Source organism: Ziziphus jujuba, chromosome 11, assembly GCF_031755915.1.
Source record: "Ziziphus jujuba cultivar Dongzao chromosome 11, ASM3175591v1".
Taxonomy (NCBI): Eukaryota; Viridiplantae; Streptophyta; class Magnoliopsida; order Rosales; family Rhamnaceae; genus Ziziphus; species Ziziphus jujuba.
Genome location: NC_083389.1, coordinates 11950983 through 11973553, shown reverse-complemented (window position 1 = coordinate 11973553; position 22571 = coordinate 11950983). Strand labels below are relative to the sequence as shown.

The 22571-nt window shown below is 33.9% G+C and overlaps 3 protein-coding genes and 1 long non-coding RNA gene across 5 annotated transcripts; 2 read left to right on the top strand and 2 right to left on the bottom strand.

Moving 5' to 3' along the window:
* Positions 1–2048: 2048 nt before the first annotated feature.
* Positions 2049–2671, bottom strand: LOC132800087 (uncharacterized). The gene is made up of 2 exons (XR_009634989.1): positions 2561–2671; positions 2049–2405 (listed from the first exon to the last, which is right to left on the bottom strand). It is a non-coding gene; the product is annotated as an uncharacterized LOC132800087 (long non-coding RNA).
* Positions 2672–6437: 3766 nt separating this feature from the next.
* LOC107432429 (COP1-interacting protein 7) lies at positions 6438–12671 on the top strand. Of its 2 annotated transcripts, XM_048465093.2 has the most exons (9): positions 6438–7102; positions 7247–7426; positions 7541–7665; positions 7948–7988; positions 8096–8148; positions 8261–8413; positions 8813–9087; positions 9272–11013; positions 11237–12671. In XM_048465093.2, exons 1-9 carry the CDS (start codon positions 7044–7046, stop codon positions 12272–12274), a joined length of 3666 nt encoding a protein of 1221 aa, XP_048321050.2. In that variant the 5' UTR covers positions 6438–7043; the 3' UTR covers positions 12275–12671. The 2 variants fall into 2 exon arrangements, with proteins under 2 accessions (XP_048321050.2, XP_048321051.2); XM_048465094.2 differs by lacking the exons at positions 6438–7102; positions 7247–7426; positions 7541–7665 and having other exon boundaries at positions 7942–7988; positions 8244–8413.
* A 2223-nt stretch (positions 12672–14894) lies between these two features.
* On the bottom strand, positions 14895–16177 carry LOC125419323 (uncharacterized). Its single transcript, XM_048465095.2, has 3 exons — positions 15650–16177; positions 15261–15558; positions 14895–15167 (listed from the first exon to the last, which is right to left on the bottom strand). Exons 1-3 carry the CDS (start codon positions 15679–15681, stop codon positions 15093–15095), a joined length of 405 nt encoding a protein of 134 aa, XP_048321052.2. The 5' UTR covers positions 15682–16177; the 3' UTR covers positions 14895–15092.
* Positions 16178–18403: 2226 nt separating this feature from the next.
* LOC107432456 (uncharacterized) lies at positions 18404–20916 on the top strand. Its single transcript, XM_016043604.4, has 3 exons — positions 18404–18623; positions 19931–20136; positions 20334–20916. Exons 1-3 carry the CDS (start codon positions 18534–18536, stop codon positions 20590–20592), a joined length of 555 nt encoding a protein of 184 aa, XP_015899090.3. The 5' UTR covers positions 18404–18533; the 3' UTR covers positions 20593–20916.
* Positions 20917–22571: the final 1655 nt, after the last annotated feature.

Below are 22571 nucleotides of genomic sequence, written 5' to 3'. Positions count from 1 at the left end.
GAACTATGTTCTTTAGTGAAAAAATATGCTTTAGAAATATTAATAATTGGATTGCTATCTTTTCTTTTTTCTGTTTTCTTTTTTTTTCTTCTCTTGCATAGATAAATGTGCCAAAAAAAATAATGCTTTTAGAAGACTTTTTTTGCTATTTTTAAGAATAATTATATGTAAGGAAGGGGGGGAAAATGACATCAAAGATTAATTAAATAATGAAAATCTATATTGGGAAAAAAAATTCAAAAAAGTGTAACAAAAAATTTAACATATATATTTTATCTTATTAAAAAGGACAACCAATAAACTTATTGCATCGTATTACCCTTAAATTCCGTTTTGCCCATGGTAGAATAAGAGGCAGGCATGTCAAGAGTCTGTCGTTTTTCAGTTTGTGTTCTTTTCTTGGAGTCCATAATGACTTTCTTTTGAACGACAAGGTTCAACCTTTTCCACCATAATATCGCGAGGACATATAAATATAAAATAATGCATGTGGAAAATTTGCATTTAGCATGTGCGTCGTTATGCTAGCTATCTCCTAAGAATTTACTAACAAATTCAAAGCAATTTCCATTAATTATGTTCATACTTATTAAAATTAATAGAATAATACTCCATTTGCGAGTTGATCGTACACCTTAGAAAGGGTTTCTTTGACAATTTGAACAATACATTATTTATAATTCTAATCACAAAATTAAATTTCCTTGAACCGAGTAGGAAAAGTTATTCCTCTGTTTATTATTAGCTTGAAAGACTCTTTGACAAGAAAGAGACATACACCACGAATCAATAAAATATAAATTAGTAAAACTTGCTGCAGAGGAAAAAAAAAATTTTGAATATTCTTAATAATAATACTGAATTTTCATAAATATTTTTAATTTATCATGAACTTGTTTTAATTCAAATAAGCAGAAGAAAGATTTTCTAGAAATTTAAGCAGCAAGTCTAAAATGTGTGTGTATATATATATATATAACTTTTTTTTTAGTGTAGATATCCACAAATTAAAGTTTACAGATATCCGTAAATTTTAATTTGTGGACATTCATATTGAACAATATATTATTTGAAATTTTGTATAACATATTATATGTGTATTTATAAATTAAAAATTTATAGATATATACATTATTTGTCAAGTTAAAAATTTACAAATATCTATACCATAAAAAAATAATATAAATACTACATATTAAAATTAAAGTCGGAAAATTAATTTGTAAAGACAGTGTACGACTGTGACCAAACTGTCACTCCCTTTATTAAGGCATAGAAAGCATAAATTCAGAGTGCCTGTTAATATTTTGAGTCATGAATATGGAATTTTGAAACAAAATTTATCAACACATTAATTCTAGAATTGGCTGTTTTTGTATCTTCATGATGAATCTGGTCTCCTCATTGTACAAATACACAAGAATCATTTCAGTAAATAAATAAACAATCGTATTTTTATTTTTTTTATTTGTTAAATATCTTAGTATAAAGAACGTATAAGAATCGATACATTATTGTATGGAAATCATTGCTCCTAATTAATAGATATTTTTGCTATCCGCCATTAAATTTCAATAATGAAATTCTTCACCCTTGAAAAGATTTTTTTTAAATATTATTAATTTGATCTATATACAGTATATATACATAGTCTCATATGATTTCAAAGTATGGATAGATGATTAATCGTACGTGCAAGTAGATCTTTGTTGACCGATCTCTGTTGGTGCATGTCACACATTTTCCGCCGCTATTTTAAGTGGAAGACAATTAAACATAATACTTGTCTACAAGCCACATACATTAATTAATTAATTAATAGAAATGTCACACAACATGTGGGCATACACGATCAGCTAATTTCAAATTAATTTGAAAAATCGAACTTTATTTTTATTATTAAATTTGTTAACTATTCCATCTTGATTATATATATATAGTATTCCTTACATATTTTTTTTAATAAAAAAGAAATTAAAGTTAGGTTAGAGAGCATTTCATTGTTGGAAATCCTAGCTAGTGTTTAGAAGGCTTTTTTTAGATGATGAAACCTTTTTTTTTTTTTTTTTTTTTTTTTTTGCGTTGTGGGGGGAGGGAAGGGGAGGGGGATTGGGGGTTGGTTTATGGAACGGGATAATATTTTCCATTACACATACATCTATAGGAAATAGGGCAGGTTTCAGATTGAGTAGTGAGTGAGGCACATAGAAACCTAACCATCACTAATCGGCATGGTATGCAGGATCCACATGCATGAGAGCAGTCAGGCAATCTGGACCCTGCAGCAACTTGTAGTGGATGGCTTCTCTTGGTCACTTGATCATTTTGCCCACTATTCTTCTTCTTGCTTCCAATGTTCTCTTTTGTCTCATTCCATGGTGTATTTTCGCCATTGTTATCATGGACTGTCAAAACCGTCAATGTTTTGAAATATAATTAAACAAATGATAGGTATTCTGATATCATGTTAGTTTAAATCAAAATTTTAAAACTGTGGATCAACATTCTCTATAGATATGGAAAATGCAATGCATATAAAATTAGAAGCTTTTGAGCTTACATGTATGAACGTGTTGTGAAAACACACTAGCTGGAATGAAGAGGAGAACGGCAAGGAATGCTGCAATGAAAGAAATCCCCATGTTGTTTTGTGTCTCTCTTTAGGCTTTCCAAATTAGTATATATATATATAGATAGATAAAGTGTCAATTGGTGGTGAAGGATTAGTATTATATACATATAATGGAGGAGGGATGAGGTGGAAGATAAAGATATTGAAGTGTATCACAGGGCGTATAAGGGAAGGGTCACATGAAAATGGAGAGGGCAGTGGAAGTGGTGAAAAATAGCTCACAAGGTTTAGTGTTCCACAATCAAAATGCTTGGTTATTAGTATCACATGGACATGGATGCTGATGATTGATGAATGACGATCATGTTTTTATGAGCCATCCAAACGCTTTTTTGGGTCACTGCTGATGGTCCATTGCCTTTTCTCATCATGTTGGGCTCACTGATCTCTGGTCCAGTCTAGGTAGAGACCAGCACTTTGAATTTTTAATGCGATTTTGGCCCATCAATTTGATGACAACTTTAGGATTATTGATTTATTTTTTTCTTTTTTCTTTTTTATCTTTTGTTTTTTTTTTTTTAAAGAAATATAATTGTTGATTTCAAAATGGGAATTTTACATTCCAAATTAATCAACTTCCCAGATGAAAAAAAAAGTTTCAAAAAAAAAAAAAATGACAGATAGAGATCGTGTTTAAAGAACGAATAATGCCAGAAGACTATACCTCATTGGTATCTCAAACCGTTGACTGTTTAGGATAAAAAATTATGCATACAATTTGGGATTTGAACTTTCTGTTATGCTCAAATCCTTCATAGTTTTAAAAATTCAAATTAAACATAAAATAATTTGGGAATCCTATGTTATTCAAGATATGATACCTTTAGAATTTCTTTCCTCTTTTTTTTTTTTTTTTTTGAAAAAAAAAAGTTACTAGCTATTTGGATCCGAATAAAATTAATTAATGTAAATCTTGTTGTACAGTCTATATCACATTGATTAAATTGGAAGCAAGAACTAAGAATTAGTGGTGGTTATTGAACACGACGAACATTCTATGAATGCCACAAAATCTTTTAATATGAGTTACAAGTCAACCGAGAAAATTCTTGGAATAATTTGCATCTGTTTATGCAAAATGCTCGCACGTACAACTATAGGTCAACCTTTTGCAAAATCATTAATCAAGGTCATTTTTACACTTTGGTGAATCATATTCTTGGTACTTGACCATATTCTGAACGGAGGTGAATGAAATTTATAGAAAATCACTTTTTGCTTATTAGTAAAAGGAATAAAAAGTATACAAAGGTTACATTATATATATGCTTAATTAGCTAAGATTTCACATCTTAGGATCCAAAGAGATTGATGAGATTATTATTGTGGGTCATGTGCGATTAATTTTGGAGGTTTTTTGGGTGTTTAATGGTGATGGTTGTTAGGATATTCAAATCAAAATGATTGATCAAAAGAAAACAAAAAAGAGAACAGAAAAATGGACCCGGTGCTGTCCATGGGTGAGATGGGTGTTGGTTCATAATCATCAAAGACAAAGTGTCAAACTATATCCAGCTAAGGTAGGGTACATTACTTTTTCATTATTTGGACTTTCTCAATCCAACCACTCTTTTTTTTTTTTTTTTTTTTTTGGTAGTGTAACATTTTATATAAGCTTGCAATTTTATTGGACTAACTAGTACAAATTTAAAAGGGACGCTTTGCCTGCCTTAATTTGTGATGTTTATGCCTACTCAAATCATAGCATACCCTTGTGTCCCTGCGTAGCATCCACTTAAACATTTGATGTGGAGAAAAAAAAAAAAAGAAAAAAAAATACGTGTATAAAATAGAAAAAATAAATAAATAAATTCTACAATCTTGAAATTTTTTACAAAAACATGTGAGTTTTTGTTTTCTTTTCCTTTTTTTTCCCTTTCATTTTAGATTTTATTTTTTATTCCTTATTCTTTACTCTTCAAGCAAAGGCTAATTAAAGGAGGTACATATAACTTAAAAAATAATAATAATAAAAAAGGAGGTACACAGAAGCCCACCTTTGAAGATCCTAATTTGGAGCACTTAATAGTGCTGTTATTCAAGGTGCCTCAATATAAAAGCTCAAATAATATCCCAAATCGATCACTTGTTTAACTATCTATGATGATTTTTATTCAAATATATTGTGATTTATATTTTATAAGAATATTAAACTTTTTTTTTCCCCCCCCTAAGAGAAAGAAGCGTTGTTATTATCTGGTGAATATCTGTGTTTGAAACGTCGGCAGTCTATTTGTTCTAGTCTTCTCGTGGATGCCAAAACAATCCAAAAGCAGAAATTATTATTGATGTTAATTAGTTTCCTTCAGTCAGACTCATTAGAAGATTATAATGATCAAGGTTAGCCAAGCAATTTAGAGTCTCAAAATTATTATTTTTTTATTGACCAAACTAAATGCAGATGGTCTTTGATACCAAATTTGTAGGATATGCACTTCAAAAGTTTGAAGTTAAAGAAACTAGATTAAATTGTTTGGGTAATGTCAAAGAAGCTGGCCATGTGATTGCTACAAATAATTTGCTCGTTAGGTATATATATTCCTGAGGATAAATTAATGCAAACTGTTCTGAAAGCAAAAAAAAAAAAAAAAAAAAAAAAAACCCATTAAATATATGATTATTAATATCTAATTTTATAAAATTTAATAAATTAATTTTGGTTTAATGATGGGAAACTGCAAGTACATCAATGAAAGTGAGACGTAAAGACTCTAATCAAGCTCAATCATTGAGACCCTCCCTACAGTGGGTAGAGAGGCTTTCTAACTATTTACTTAATGTTTACATATGATTATGTAAGAAAACCAAAAGGTCAAGCCTATTATCATGGCTTTTTAGGCAGATGGAATCATTGAAATTCTATCCACAATTGGAAACCAATATCTCTAGTCTATGAGTATTTTTTAAGAAATGTTTTTTCTAATCCTTAATTGATTTTGATATTTTGGATATATGGAACTTACATTGGAATAAATTTATTAATATGTCATTTTGTTATAATTTTTTAAAAATATAATAAATAAATAAATAGCAATTACTATATCTCAGAACCAAAAGAGAAAGCAAAACAAAATTCTTTCTCGCAATTTTTTCACAAAAGAAAGAACCCATGTAATGGAAGCCATCTACCTACGTTCATATATTATATGCTACAATATCTCTAACAATGTCTTTAATGCATGGATTTGCCAAGACGAGACACTTTTTTTTTTTTTTTATTCCACTTTTATTTGTAGCTTCCTTTTCTCTTTGCTTTAACAAATGGAATTTTTTTTTTATTTTTTTTTTGGGGGATATTCCGGCCGGAAATCTGACATCTAATATATATATATATTTTTTTTGGGGTCTTTCACCAATTTTTATTTTTATTTATATTTTGGATCTATATCTAACTCATAACCTTAATAGTGTTTTTGCTATTAAACTTTCCTACAAAAATTTATGGTTTTGCCATTAGATGTGATCTATCAAATTGGCTAAGGTTAGCCAACATGCTTTCCCAACACACAGAAAAAAAAAAAACAAAAAAAACAAAAAAAAAAACAAAAAAACAAAAAAGGTCGGAAAAAATGTGAGGTGGAAATTAATATTTGGGCGGCGTGGAAAAATAAATAATTTTTTATCAGCAATGACTGTTGATTATTCTTTGCCCTCTTCTTCACTCTATTACAGTTGAAGCCATGAAGAGTTTTGACAGCAAAAACTGATAAAGGCAATGCTTTTCACTCACTCACTCACACCCCTAATGTGTATATAATATATCTATCTGTAATTTATTATGTAGGAGTGAGATACACACATACACAAAGAGAAAAGAAAGCATTGCTTTGCTTGGCAATGGTTAATACTTACTGCTCTCTTCATTCACAAGCCTAGGAAAAAACAAAATAAAAATGGAAAACAAACCGACTTCTCAACCACACACTCCGTTGCTCTGCCCCACTGACTCACTCACTCTCTCTCTCTCTCTCTCTCTCTGTTACTGAAGGCAATTACAGGAAACACTTTTTTGAATAATCTCTAAAAGGATATGGGAGCGTGTGAGACTGAGCAAGGAGAGAGTTGGACTTGAGAGTTGTGTGTTTGTCTGTCGGCAAAATTTTCAGGCGGGACCCACCTTCACAGACCATCTAAAAAAAGTCTCTCTCCCTCAACTTCTCCGTGTGCCCCAGCTTCATCACCTTTCGCTGGCACATTTTCTCTCTCTCTTTCTATTCGATTCCATTCCAAGTAGGCACATTCCGAGAAAATATCCTGTGGGAATTCTCCGAAGCCAATGTTGTTTCGGATGAGATCATGAATTCCTGAAACCCCCTCTTTCTCTCTCTCTCTCTCTCTCTCTCTCTCTCTCTCTCTCTCTCTGCTGCCTTTTATCTCTGTTTCTCGCTTGCAACTCTTTCGCAAACTGATAATGGACTCCAGGACTCGTCTTGACCATGTTCTTTTCCAACTTACTCCAACCAGAACCAGGTATTTTCTTCACTAACTTATGCTAAAAATTGAATCTTTCTTCTGGGTTTATGCTAAAAATTGGAACTTTTTATTTTTTATTTTTTTTGGGTTTATGCTAAAAATCGGTGAAATTTGATTGAATTGTGCTTCATTTTGGATTAGATGTGACCTGGTGATCTTCGCTCCTGGGGGTGCTAACGAGAAATTGGCGTCGGGGCTTCTGGAACCGTTTCTATTGCACCTTAAATGCGCCAAAGATCAGATTTCCAAAGGTGGGTACTCTATAACTCTTCGTCCCTCGGGCTCAGGTGCTTCATGGTTCACGAAAGCCACTCTGCAAAGGTAAATCTATTAAGATTAACTTTAGTCAATATTTGTTCAAGTTTCAATGTGTTCGTTAGCGTATTGTTATTGATAATTTGCTACAGTTATCATTGTTTTGATTGATTGTTTCAGATTTGTGAGATTTGTTACCACACCAGAACTTCTTGAGAGATTTGTGACCATTGAGAAGGAGATTGTGCAGATAGAGAATTCAATTCAATCTAATGAATTGACAAGCAGTGCGATAGAGGCTGAATGTATATATTTATTCAATCTCTTTTTGCATACAGATAAATTTGAAAATTTTTATCTTGCTTTAAGACTGATTTGGCTTTGTAAAATCAATTTGGGATGAAGTTGATATATAATTTAAATATAATTGACTGACCAAATCTTGGTATTTTTTATATTTGTCATTTAGTCAGATCTTAATCTAAGCAAAAATATTAACAGTAAATTATGGATCTTTGATTATCCCTTTAACAGCTCAAGTTATAACTAATTTTCTGTCTTCTTCCTTGAAAACAAAAATGTATCAGCTGGTGATGGGAACCTCTCTAAGACAACAACCTCGTCCAAGGTATGTCTAATTTTTGCCAATTATTTCTAAATAGAGTGGACAATGATGTTTGTTTTTTCAAGTTCTTGGAGATAATGTAGACATTTCTACTGTGATGGTGAATTTAGTTGAAGGGTGAAGCCAATGGAGCCACCAATGCTGTACCAGAAGAGAATTCCAAGTAATTTATTATGTTTTCCAATTTCTCATACACAAATATGCACAAGTACACATTTGGTTACAACACATCTATATTCTCATCCATTGATTGTTCAGCTGCAAATAATGGACAGGGTTCGTCTTCAACGTGTTTTGGAAACTCGGAGGGCTGTGCTCTGCAAAGAGCAAGCAATGGCTTATGCTCGTGCTTTAGTTGCTGGATTTGAACCAGACTATATTGATGATCTTATATATTTTGCTGATGCTTTTGGGGCTTCACGTTTAAGGTAGGATTAGGAAAATGTGTTGCCTAGAATGACTTAGTCTTCATGGAAACGAAAATGAGATTAATTTGAACTCTTGGAATTTCATTAACATGAATAGTCAATTGTTTTGTACTATATGACAAATCATGTCGGTATGTCTATCCTTTCCTAAGGAACTTTTCTATGAAGTAAAAATCTCTTCTTGGTTTTTTAGATGCATATTTCTTTGTGAGTAAAACTAGAGTATCCGTTTAAATTATGTTACAACACATCTTTTTTTTTTTTTTTTTTTTTTTTTTTTTTTTTTTTTTGTCTTTCCTTTCCTTTTCTTTTTTGTGGCCTTTTTCTCTTTGCCTTTCGGTGGTTCATGGGATGTATAACCTTTTTAACAGAGTAAAGTCTGTTTCTGGTTCCTTTCAGGGAAGCATGCATAAACTTTGTGGAGCTCTGCAAACAAAAGAATGAAGATAGGCTTTGGATGGATGAAATAGCAGCAATGCAAACCTTACCTCAACCAGAACTGCCATACATTGGAACTTCTGGAATCATACTTGCTGGAGAAGATAATAACCCTAATCCGAATATCACCATAAATGTTAACCGCAATGGTTTTTCTGATGGAAAACCAAATGCCTCCTTCGATCCATCAGTCTCTGACTCAACTACTAGTCATGGAAGTTTGGATGCGAACCAGGGTATGGTTGAATATTTCACAACTCACTATATCTCCTTTTTGATTCGTGATCTACTCTGAATAAAAGTAGCAATGTTTGACTGCATAGCTCTGTTTCCACATTAGCTGTATTGTTTTTGTGAATATGACATTACTACCTTCCGTGGACTTTTGAGTGACACATCTTTGGTATTTTAAATGTGCAGATAATGGTTTACAAACACCACCTCAGACAACATCTATGGATGGGAAGGCTCAAGTGCCAATGTCATGGCCAAACCATCTTCCTCCTCAGTACATGCATAATTTTCAAGGTCCTGTTTTTCAACAGATGCACCCATATCAGGGTTACCTATTTCCTGGTATGCAGGTTCGCCCTCCATATTTTGCAGGGAATATGAAATGGCCTTCAAATGTGGAAGATTCTGGTCGTCTTGTTGATCGGGAATCTGATGATCGTTGGAATCATAAGTCTCGCAGGAGTAAAAAGAAACATTCTCATGGAAAAGTATTGGAAACCTCAGAGCAAGATGGATCCACCGAGCAAAGCGAGTCAAGTTATGAGAGTGAGTCAGATGAACATATGCAGAATGGGAAAAAGAACTCTTCAACAGAGCAGCTGCATAAGAAGATGCATGGGAGGAAATCCTCAAGAAAGGTTGTCATTCGCAATATCAATTATATAACCTCTAAGAGAGATGAAGAATCAGGAAGCGCCTCTCATGTAACTTCATCTGATGAGAATGGATTCGATGAAGATTCCCTCAAACAGCAGGTGGAGGAAGCAGTTGGGTCTTTGGAGAGGATACATAAACCAACTTCACGGCGTCACAAGAAACAAGGTCGTGGTAAGTCCGGTGATCAAGAAACTAAGCATGTAAGTAATTCTGAAGGAGAGAAGAAAAATAACAGCTGGGATGCTTTCCAAAATCTTCTCTTGAGACAAGAGGAACCAAGTACTTTTGATGCAGAACTTCATTCCGTACAAAATCAGGAGGAATACATGTCTATTAAGAACTTTGATGAGGGAAATGCATCAGCACTTAACCTGGAAAAAGAGAAGGTGACAAAGCAACAAGCTGTTTCAAGTGATTCTTTTGTTGTGACAAAAAGGGATATGGGTAATGAGAGTAGAACTCAAGTTGAATACTTTGAGAATGGTGATAATGTTGCCCCAGTTATTAGGAAAAAGGATAGCACATATGAGGAAGTACTGTTTTTGGAGAGAACTGAAGAACTAAGGAAGACCTCCCATGCTACTCTTTCTGACTGTGCCAATGAATCTTCCAGAGTCAAATGTCCCGAGGAAGGGGATTGGTATGTCAGCAACCAACCAAACATATCAAGGAATCTGGATGACAGCAAAGATCCCATTTTGCTTGATGGGGTTTATTCTTCATCTTCAGAGGTCAACTCTTCTCATGCTGAGAAAAATAAGAAAGATGTCCTAATTGATGATTCTTTCATGGTTCAAGATCGATCAGTAGCAGATCAGTTTGATTCCCAGTTAAGGACTGATATAACCATTGTTCCTGAAATTGTTGAAGCTACTCAATATCGAAATGGCATGCCTGAAATTTTGCACAAGAAGTCTGAATCTTTCAATGCCTATGAGCCAGATGACCTTTACATGGTGCTTGAACGTGATTCAGCTGTGGACCAAGCAGTGGCCTCATGGACTCTGGAAATGGATTATGATAACAATATTGCATCAATTGAAGCCAATAAAAAGAATCCTGACAATGAAACAAATGATTCTGAGGGTGTTAAGCAGCCTTCTAAATCTAAGGCCAGGAATGGAGTTCCTGGGGAAAAGGTTTTAGGTAAGGAAGCAAGGTCTAAAGCTGTAAATGGTTCTTTGGCTAAGAGCAGATCTGATATCTTATCAAGGAGCAGGAAACCACCTTCTGTAAGCAAAAGCACAGTCCACAAGAGCAAATTTGAGATGGTATGTTGACAAACTTCTATGCTCTATCCTCTATTGAAGGTTTCATTATTTATCTGAACCTCATCAAGCTGTTGGGACTGTATAACTGTAGCTTTCCAAACAAAATGGAATTCATCCATTTTCTTGGGACATCCCAGAACTTCAAGAATCTTTTTTGTTGTCACGATTTTACCATCACTCTCACTGAATTCATTCTTTTTATTTTCTCAATTCTTAACAATAGGAGGAAGAGAATAGGAGGAAGAAGGAGGAGTTACTACTTGAACGCCAGAGGAGAATTGCTGAAAGGAGTGCTTCCAGAGGGTCTAATACAGCAGCACCTAAGAGGGTTTCAGCAGAAAGCAAAACTGCCATATCTTCCATTAGGAATGAGAAGGTCCAAGATGCTAAGAAATCAAATAAGCCAGTGCCTGTACTCCGGAGTGCCACCATCGAACGCCTTGCAACTGCAAGGACTACTCAAAAGGTGTTGACAACTCAATCAAATAAAGGCCAATCTGTAAAGCAATCTGTTAAGACAAATGGTGTAGCCACAACTATCGTATCACAAAAGGTTCCTCATGCCGTGGATAAGAAACCGAGTCTGAACAAAGCTAAAGCTTCAGAAAAGGACGGAAAGAATTTGAATCGCACACTTTCTTCTGAATCTGACGTCCAGGTAAAAGATGTCACAGAAGCCATAGAAGCATTGCCCATAAAATCTACAGCTGTGCATGTAACACAACCTGGTCAAACCAGTAATGAGTTAGAAAAAACTAAGGCTTTCCACTCTACATCTTTAACCGAGAAGAATGAAGGAAATTTGATTGCAAAAGGAGATGCCTTAGATGACAGAAGCTGCAATGCAGGTTCAGTCAACTTGGATTCATCTATGTCTACCAAAGTTCACTCCGAACAGAAGGATCACTTTATAGGTAATGCTGAAAGATTAACCAAGGAAGCTCCAGATCTTAATGAATATGACACAAAACAGATTCCTGAAATGAGTCTACATCCTATGCCAGCATCACGTTACAAAAATTCGATTGTTTCTACTGTGAAATTTGAAGAGAATAATGGTACAGCGACTGATAACATACCTGTCCCTCATGAAATTTCAGAGATAGAAATCTCTACCCCACCACCAAGTGATGGAATGATCTCAGAAGCAATCTACTCTAGGAAGAAATGGAACAGTGAGGAAAACTCTCCTAAAGCTACCAAAGGGTTTAGAAAGCTTCTTTTGTTTGGACGGAAAAGTCGAAGTTCTAATGCAAATTGATACTTTGTTGTTTACTTAATTCTGTTCCAGCGGCTTGTCTTCATTTTATAAATTTTCCACTTGGGATTCTGGGTTCTTCGAGTGGAGAAGAGATGGACCTGTCAAGAGAACTGATTATATATGGCTATCAAATGGAGGAACTTAGATAGCTCTCATACACGAATAAGGCCTTTGCGTTGCTGCCATACAATGAGTATTGTGTAATTTTCTTAATTTTGGCGTATACTATAGGGAAGGTATAAAATGGTAATGCTCTTTATCTGGTATGGCTTGTGGATTTGTATTGATGTAACACTATTTTTCTGTATTTATTGTATTCTTTTGTTTAAAAATTTGTTTGTATGCATCACAAAACTTTGCAGTGGTCTATTATTAGTTGTTACAATACATTCTTTGACATCTTTGGTACTTCATGATTTATTTTCTACGCCATGTCTGGCTTCCATGTACGTTTTTCTGTTATCTAGCAATATTGCGCCCGGTGAAACATGGCCACCTCAACAAGCCAATCTTTCCATAACAGATCAAAATCTTGTTATTATTGTAAATTAAATAATAATGATAATAACAAAAGACCACTAGGTTTGACAATGAAGTTATATAGAATCTGCTTATAAATCAAAGAACTACAATTTATTGTTCAAAATAATGTTCTCAAGGAAGTTGGTATGTCCAGTCTAACCTACCAATTTTATTAATCATATAGTAAAATGATCAGCATAATCAATAGCCGCAATGATAGGACCTAGAAAATATGAGTGGAAGAAGTTAAGAACTAGCACTGTCATAATGTCAAACCTCTATTGCTATATCCTCCTTGAAGGTACTACACGCTGCCTATTCTCTGCCTTGAGGTCCTCAAATTTAGCTACCACATCATCGTATTCTGGTAGCTTTGGATGGACATGGCTGCAGCAAGATGAGCTTTCTTCTTCTTCCATTTTGAGTTCACTAATCGAACCGTTGGCGTATACTATAGGGAAGGTATAAAATGGTAATGCTCTTTATCTGGTATGGCTTGTGGATTTGTATTGATGTAACACTATTTTTCTGTATTTATTGTATTCTTTTGTTTAAAAATTTGTTTGTATGCATCACAAAACTTTGCAGTGGTCTATTATTATTTGTTACAATACATTCTTTGACATCTTTGGTACTTCATGATTTATTTTCTACGCCATGTTTGGCTTCCATGTACGTTTTTCTGTTATCTAGCAATATTGCGTCCCGTGAAACATGGCCACCTCAACAAGCCAATCTTTCCATAACAGATCAAAATCTTGTTATTATTGTAAATTAAATAATAATGATAATAACAAAAGACCACTAGGTTTGACAATGAAGTTATATAGAATCTGCTTATAAATCAAAGAACTACAATTTATTGTTCAAAATAATGTTCTCAAGGAAGTTGGTATGTCCAGTCTAACCTACCAATTTTATTAATCATATAGTAAAATGATCAGCATAATCAATAGCCGCAATGATAGGACCTAGAAAATATGAGTGGAAGAAGTTAAGAACTAGCACTGTCATAATGTCAAACCTCTATTGCTATATCCTCCTTGAAGGTACTACACGCTGCCTATTCTCTGCCTTGAGGTCCTCAAATTTAGCTACCACATCATCGTATTCTGGTAGCTTTGGATGGACATGGCTGCAGCAAGATGAGCTTTCTTCTTCTTCCATTTTGAGTTCACTAATCGAACCGTTGGCGTATACTATAGGGAAGGTATAAAATGGTAATGCTCTTTATCTGGTATGGCTTGTGGATTTGTATTGATGTAACACTATTTTTCTGTATTTATTGTATTCTTTTGTTTAAAAATTTGTTTGTATGCATCACAAAACTTTGCAGTGGTCTATTATTATTTGTTACAATACATTCTTTGACATCTTTGGTACTTCATGATTTATTTTCTACGCCATGTTTGGCTTCCATGTACGTTTTTCTGTTATCTAGCAATATTGCGTCCCGTGAAACATGGCCACCTCAACAAGCCAATCTTTCCATAACAGATCAAAATCTTGTTATTATTGTAAATTAAATAATAATGATAATAACAAAAGACCACTAGGTTTGACAATGAAGTTATATAGAATCTGCTTATAAATCAAAGAACTACAATTTATTGTTCAAAATAATGTTCTCAAGGAAGTTGGTATGTCCAGTCTAACCTACCAATTTTATTAATCATATAGTAAAATGATCAGCATAATCAATAGCCGCAATGATAGGACCTAGAAAATATGAGTGGAAGAAGTTAAGAACTGGCACTGTCATAATGTCAAACAAAGCTCTATTGCTATATCCTCCTTGAAGGTACTACACGCTGCCTATTCTCTGCCTTGAGGTCCTCAAATTTAGCTACCACATCAGCGTATTCTGGTAGCTTTGGATGGACATGGCTGCAGCAAGATGAGCTTTCTTCTTCTTCCATTTTGAGTTCGCTAATCGAACCGTTGAAAGAATGCCAACCCTTTGAAGAAACCTTGCAGTGATTCTTGCTCACAGAATCCAACGTGGATAGACGGCGATAATGATATTTGGGTACAACCATTTTGTCATACAAGCTTTTCACGGTAATTAGTCATGGAAAATCTCCTGGATGTTGTATTTTTGTCCCTTGAGTCCAAATCATCACCATAATCCTGATTCCTATACTCATTTTCAATATGGTACTGCTTTCAGGAGTTTTAGGCATACCATGTGAAGAAGTCCTGGCTGATGATGGCTCTGTCTGAGCTGCAGTTTTCTTGCTGTGGAATGAGTCATCAGGACCAGTCACTATAAGGTCACCATCTGAAAATGAACAATTTAAGCCATTTTCCTTGCTGTCTCATACTTCGAAGCTTGTATCCCAATTCCATTGTTGTCACCACAAGTTGCATTCTGGGCCATGCGTTGTGTAGAACAATTATTCGTCATGTACAAATTAATAATTAGAGTTAGAAACTTGTTGGCTAACATTTAATTATAACGCACCTGGTGTTGCTTTGTGAAGTTGTTTTCCACAGGAAGAAAATATTCCTTGGCTATATCCCTGATTAATATGTGTATCTCTCCATCGGGAATGGAGTTTATACATAGATTGTCAATTAAATCAATATCCACAAGATTCCCATGTAGTAATTCGACGTTAAGAATTTCAAACTCATAACCAACTAGATCTCTGAATAAGCTTCGCATCAGTTGTAGCTCCGGTAGCTCACCACATCTTGAGGCAGCATATACCAAACTTGCCACTGCTTCACCAACACCAATTGACAACTCTTGCAGGTTTCTGCAAATGGAAATGGTGAAATTCAGCAATATTTCATGAAATATGTAATGAAAGAACACAAAGGAATAGTATTTGTATCCAAGATATGCACCTAAATTTGCATACATGGGAAAGGCTCTCCATGATGCGACAACAAAATTGGTCAATTTGGTCATATGCAGCCAATAAGCACTTGTCCTTATAGAGCTTCTTGACCTATAAATATGATGATCCGAGAAGTATGTATTTCATGAACAATATGATATAATTTACATCAGTTTTAGCCTGTTTTATGCAAAACCCACTTGCTATTGCAAGAGTTTACAACATTTTGGTATCGAAATCTGCTTTATATAGATTAGACTGACTAATAAAACAGAAGGAAATACCCTAGTTGATGCTCGCTTTAGGTGGCCATTCTGGAGGAGCTGAGCAATAGCAGCCCTTGATTTTCTTATGATAGTATCTTTCCTATTCTTCTGGACGTTTAATTGAAGTTGAAATTTCTTTATTTATGCTTTTGCTGCAATAGGAGCACAACCAGTGAATAAACAGTACAAATTGAAGATTCACAATCAGCAGAGACAAGTTATACAAATATGTGTTTACTATACATGTTTGCACTTCATTTTACTAATGAGGTTGCACAGTCCATAGATAATCCACTACTTTTCAACAAACTACATATTTATATATAACAAAATAAAAATAAATAAAAATTAAGGGAGAGAAATGCCATTCAGACTATTGATTGTTTTTAGATGGTTGAAGATGAAATCTTGGACAGTTTAGTTCTATAAAAAAAAAAATTCAATTTTTTAGTCAACGCATGTAAAAATACTTTTTTAATCTGGTATATGACTTTACCACTTGCCTGTTCTTCTCCATTTTGAGGCTTTGGTCCATACAAATGCACCAACAAGTGCTTCATGATGATTTTCTTGGTTTTTTTGGTTTTACTTATACCATATGGTTTTGTTTGAATTTTGAAAAAAATTCAGTTCACAGAAGAAGAAAATATAGAATTCAAATATTGAATTCTGGCTTCGGAAGTTTGTTGGTGTACACACAGATCCGTGGATTCAACCATTTCTGTAAAACTGGTTGTATAGAATATCAAATTAAGCCAAAAATATTAAAACATCTTTCATTTTAGGAAAGATTCTTTGACCAAATAAAAATCAGTATCACATTTTCTCATTTCGGAATTTTATTATTCCTTTTAAAGCTAATTGTTACCGGCAAAACAGGGTAAGAAAAATAACTGCAACAATTGGAAAGTTCGTAACAAGCTATGAAAATAAAAGTTTTTGAGTATGTACGATTTATCAAGCATTGCTTGTTAATATGTTTCAAAAATGTTTTGTTTATGGTCTGGATCCAAAACCCAAACCCAATGCCCATGCCCAGTTAGTGTTGGCGTTCAGATTTCATCTTGTTTTCTAAATACACTAGAAAAAAAAAACTTTATACAATCAATAACCATTTTTCATTCTTTTGACCTTTTTCTATTATTTTTGGGCAAGAAAAATCATGGTATGATACGTTTCTATATGGGGATGACCCACATAAAAGAACGGCCGAGATTGTAGCCAAAAAAATAAATAAATAAAAGAGGAAATAGGGAAAAAAAAAAAAATTGGTAAATTAGGAAGTAGAGAAATAAAGAGATTAGTGATGTAATTATGAGGTGGAGTGGGATGTGATCCAGTGTGCATGGCGTATTGGTGTGGACAGCGAAAGGCAACCAGACCGACACAGAAAGCAGGGAGGCTTCCAAAATATCTGTCGTGTACTCCACGCTTCGTATCAACAAAATCAATCAGATCCTACGGTTGGATTTCGTTGCCTTACCACCTCATAATTATTATTTTTATTTTTATTTTTATATAAATAAATAAATAAAGCATGTGAACTTTACGTTAAAGAATAAAGATGGGATTTTTATTTCAAAAAATAATAATAATAATAAAATAAAGATGGGATTTGGCTTCTGCATCAACTCTCTCTCTCTCTCTCTCTCTCTCTCTCTCTCTCTCTCTCTTTATTTCCCACCGACAACGAGTCACATCACATCCATCACAGGCGGTTGTAGTTATTTTCTGGTGTCTTAGGCATATCTTTTAAATTACCAAATTACCCTATACTGATAAAGTCATGGAATTGAACTAATAATAATAATAATTCAACTAAATTAGTGGCTGAAAATAAGAATGAAGAATGGTAGTTGTGATGCCATATAAAAACTAAGCAAAAATAACTTCTTTTTCTTTTTCTTCTTTTCCTGTTTTTTTATCTCTTATTTGCATTTCTCATTCTTTTATTGTCGTTATTCTTACAATTAAATATTTTTTATGCTTTTTCAGAATATATCATTATTAAGAACAAAAAAGATTTTTAATAAAAACAAAAAATTTATTGAAAGGTGTCATCTGATGTTTATAGGTTTTTAAAATGAGTAGAACATGCACACTTATCGTATAAAGATTTTTGGAGTGTGTATATTTGATTATTTCATGATGTCCCAACTCCCAACTTTGATGTATAACAAAATTAATTATTTTTTTCATTGCTGATTTTTTTTAAAAAGGTTATTTTTTCTATTTAAATATACGCAAAAAGAGTTCATATATGGTATATTGATATTTTTTTTTATTTTTTGGGAATGGTATATTGATATCTTTTTAAAAAATGGATTTTGGGAACTCTGATTTGACCTTGGAGGGGTAGTTTGGTAAGTTTGGTATTGCCCAGGAAGGTACTCAATTTCAGTCAACTGGTGGGACGTACTTTTCCATTGGGTAAAAAAATTAATTAATTAATGCGTGGCGTAATCTTGTTATAATTTCTTGGCTTTGGGCATTGCACAGCTGTTTTTTCTGTGTGTATTTAGAGAGAGATAGATAGAGAGAGAGACAGAGAGAGTCGGATAGAGTGGAATAGAGTAGGGAAAAAGAAAGCAAGTAGATCTGGGTGAATTCTGAAGCTGCATCACCATGGCTTCAAAGCTGTTGATGATCACAGTCTTAATCTTTGATATCATTGCTTTTGGTTTGGCTGTTGGGGCTGAGCAAAGGAGAAGCACTGTAAGTACTTCAATTCAATTCTTCCTTCTTTTTTTTTTCTTTTTTTTCTTTTCTGTCTCTCTTAAACAAAGAAAACCCCTTTATTGTGTTATTTGCTTGCCTTGCTGAGTTATGTACCATCTTTTGCTGCAAATTTCTCTACTTTCTTTTTTTACTTGTGTGATTTACTTGAGGGGTTTCTGTTTGTTTCCCGGGAAAATGCAAGAAAAGCAATAAAATTGAATGTTTCTTGTAATATATCCTCAAAAACAAGACCCAGATTTTTATTTTTATTTTCTATTTCGGTTGTTGGATCGATAACCCTCAGCATAGCACATTGAAAGACTTGTTTCTTCTAAGCGTCTCCGACCTTTTCCCTCAGTAAACAAGAGGAAAGAAAATTTTGTTTTTTTTGCTATCCATGAAATTGACGAAAAATTTATTTCTCATAGAAAAGCCAACAATACATGCAAACTCTAAGAAGTAGGAATTACATGGGATTCTAAAATGTTTAAGTTTAGAAATTAGTTTTAACAAATTTTGCTGCCTATATTGTAGAAGTTTTATGGGTAATCCAAACTTTTCGTGGCTGGTTTGTAGACAATTAATAGACAACTCTAGAAGTTTTATGGATAAGATCAGTGATATTTTGCTTTGCTTTGATTTCTAGAATGCTTTGCAATCCATTTTGATTCATTTCTTGAGTGAAGTTTAACCAAACAAATTGGAGCTCTTCTTTCTTTCTTTTGCTTTCTTGTCTCGAGAAGATGAATTAGTGAATTAGAACATACTTTCGGATGCTGAGGAAAAAGCAAAAAAAAAAAAAAAAAAAAAAAAGAAAAAGAAAAACAGACATTTGTATTGAGCTTATCATGTCTTTACCGTGGTAGATTACGTAAAAATAAAACATAACAACTTTTCCTTTTTCAATGCTTCTGTCCAGCAGCCAAGCTGAGAAAACATGTTTTTGATGAATGACTTAATCAAAGCATATTTATATATCATATGATAAAAGTAGATATCTCAAAAATCAGTATTTTGTTTGTATTATTATGTATTTTCTGCTTGATTCTTATGTATGTTACTTAATCTCATGAAATATTCGATTGAAAAAAGAAAAAAAACAAAGGAAAATGTCAAAAGAGGAGAGGAGGGAGAAGGGCCACTCAAGACAGCTGATATCAATATTTTCATAATGAACATAATGAAACTAGGCTAAGTGGCAAATGTTAAGAGATTTCAATTAAAATCTAAAAAACAGGATGGCTTTGCCTTCTATATTAGTTCGTAAATGTTCCTTACAATTCCAATTATGTGTTCTATGACAGGCAAGGATTGTTCAGGATTCCGATGCGAATTACAATTATTGTGTCTATGACTCCGACATTTCAACTGGATTGGGTGTTGGTGCATTGTTGTTTCTCTTGGTGAGCCAGGTCCTTATAATGGGGGTAAGCCGGTGCTTCTGCTGTGGGAAGCCATTGAGTCCTGGAGGTTCAAGGGCTTGGGCTGTTATCCTGTTCATAACATGCTGGTATGTTAGTCTACGAAAGAAAACTGTCTAGATCACAAATATGTGCGTAGATTTCTGAATTCATCAATCGATTGTTGTTGTTGTTTCAGATAAACTTTACCACACACACCAGTTAAACCAGGCTTTCTTACATGATCAACCATATTTTGATATAAACATGATTGTTACTCATAAAGTTTTTATGCAAATTCTGTCAGGGTATTTTTCCTCATTGCTGAGGTGTGCTTGCTGGCGGGTTCGGTGAGGAATGCCTACCATACCAAGTACAAGCCCTTCTATAGTGACACCCCACAACATTGCCAGACCTTAAGAAAGGGAGTTTTCGGAGCCGGGGCAGCTTTCATTTTACTCAATGCAATTGTCTCTCAGTTCTACTATGTCTGCTATTCCAGTGCCAGGGAGAAGTTCCAGTCATATGGTGCAGAAACTGGTGTGGGTTTGGGACCCTACAAATAAGATTCATGGATATGACAAAGATACATACTTTATATAATTCAATACATGTGACTGTCTGGATACTCTGCAGTAATTTTTGTCTACTCCATTGCAATTTAAATTGGCATTTTCGTGGGTTAAGGGGGTTTTTAGTTGGTAATATCTGTATTATAGGTGATGATTGTAATTTTTATTTTTTTTCCTTCACGCTACTGTATTTTTTTTTTTTTTTTTTTTTTTTGGGCCTTGATTGTTATATACTTATTAAATAATAGAAAATCATTGTTATGTTCGGAAACCGAAAACCACAACAATAAAACATGTAAAATTTTGTATTATCATTTAGTATTCTGTTGTGGTACTTAGCTCTGTGTGTCAGTCAAATTTGCAGCCAATTATGATTGTAGTTTGGGAAAAGAAAAACAATATCTATTGTAAAGGGAGGCAACATTAAAACCAGTTTTTCCAGGTGGGCAACATGATTTAGGATTTAGACCTGTTCATTTTACAATTTCAATTAGGCTTCACCACACCATTTTATGCAATGTCATCATGAGATCATTCTTTTCTACAAAAGTAGAGAGATCCAAGTCCAACATCCTCATTTCACCAGCAAAAGCAGCTGCCAATATGGTCTTTTAGTTTCATTGAGACCCCCACTAGGTAGGCAATATAGGTTCTCTCTCTTCTCTTTCATTTTAGTCATAACCTGTGTTCCTCTGATGGATCAGATAACCATGATGTTAAGCTAATAAACTGGTATGTATTCACTCTATTCTCGCGTGCCCAATTCAGTCATTGAAGTGTTAAAAGCCCACCACCAAACAAACCAATTATTTGCCACCCTGCAAAGCGAGTGCACATCATAGGCCCATAATTCACACAACTTTCAGACAGCAGCTAGCCGGCCCATAATCTGTCAGTCTCAATTGCTTAAGACTTCTAATTAGGCTTTGGATCTGGCGTTCAAAAATGACTGCTCTTATTATCAGTATCAGACTATCAGGAATAATTCACTAAAAAAAAGTCACGACTATCAGGAATAATCATATTACCATTGAATAATTTACACTCCATCTGGTTCAGTTCCTTATACCATTATACTAAAAAAAATTTTGTTGCTATCTTACTAGGTAAAACATGGTCTATGTTTCCATATTCAGTAGCACTTCTTCCATATTTAATATACCACATGAAGGAAATTTTGCAGAACAGCAATTACTCCGTGTCAGCTTATAAATAAGTCTGTTGGCTTAAACACTTCCTCATTAGTAGCTCCAACATCTTCTGCCTACACCTACACCCTACTCATAGGTTTGGCTTTCAGAAATTTCAACCATTTGTTAAAATCACCAGCAAACTACTGAAAATAACAAAACCAAACCCGTTAAATTTTGCCACAGAATCTGCACCAAACTGAATTAACTGATCCTTCTTATCTTGCTCAGCCACTTTTGTATAAGAATTTCCTTCACCGGTTTAAATGGCCACCACGTAATTAAAAGGCAATGCAAAGTGCAAGTCCTTTTCGTGGATGCAGGCTTTTTCTGAAGGACTACCAAAAGGGCTATGTTAAGTAGTACTACCTTGGCCCTTTGGCCCAAAATTGTAGAGTCATAGTCCCACATTGTACCTGGGGGTTTATAGGAATAGGATGCATGGTTTACTTTGTAAAAGTTTTTTCTGGCATCCTCATGTCCTATCAAAATGTACTTTTTTGACCTTTTTTGCAGAATACAGATAGTGTTTAACAGTTTTACCAATGGAGGATCTATTGGGCAGTTCAAATTAACCAGTTCAACATAGTCAGAGGTTGGAGTCTCTTTTATTAATCTAATTATATTCTGGATTTGAAGTTTTCCAATATGGTGTAAAATTATTTCTCAGAATTCTCTCCAAACAATTTTTTGTGTCAAACTTAACCAAACAACTTTAAGTAAAACAAGACCCAATTAGAGAGAAAACTTGAATATAAATTCCTAGATCCAACTGCCCAGCTT

Excerpts from the sequence above, each read along its gene's own strand:
- LOC125419323 (XM_048465095.2), bottom strand. The coding sequence starts at position 15,681 with ATGGAGAGCCTTTCCCATGTATGCAAATTTAG. Across the intron at positions 15,559-15,649 it reads TCCCATGTATGCAAATTTAG|AAACCTGCAAGAGTTGTCAA; the intron begins GTGCATATCTTG and ends TTCCATTTGCAG. Across the intron at positions 15,168-15,260 it reads ACTTCACAAAGCAACACCAG|AATGCAACTTGTGGTGACAA; the intron begins GTGCGTTATAAT and ends CGCATGGCCCAG.
- LOC107432456 (XM_016043604.4), top strand. The coding sequence starts at position 18,534 with ATGGCTTCAAAGCTGTTGATGATCACAGTCTTAATCTTTGATATCATT. Across the intron at positions 18,624-19,930 it reads CTGAGCAAAGGAGAAGCACT|GCAAGGATTGTTCAGGATTC; the intron begins GTAAGTACTTCA and ends GTTCTATGACAG. Across the intron at positions 20,137-20,333 it reads ATCCTGTTCATAACATGCTG|GGTATTTTTCCTCATTGCTG; the intron begins GTATGTTAGTCT and ends AAATTCTGTCAG.
- LOC107432429 (XM_048465093.2), top strand. The coding sequence starts at position 7,044 with ATGGACTCCAGGACTCGTCTTGACCATGTTCTTTTCCAACTTACTCCA. Across the intron at positions 7,427-7,540 it reads ACGAAAGCCACTCTGCAAAG|ATTTGTGAGATTTGTTACCA; the intron begins GTAAATCTATTA and ends TGATTGTTTCAG. Across the intron at positions 11,014-11,236 it reads ACAAGAGCAAATTTGAGATG|GAGGAAGAGAATAGGAGGAA; the intron begins GTATGTTGACAA and ends TCTTAACAATAG.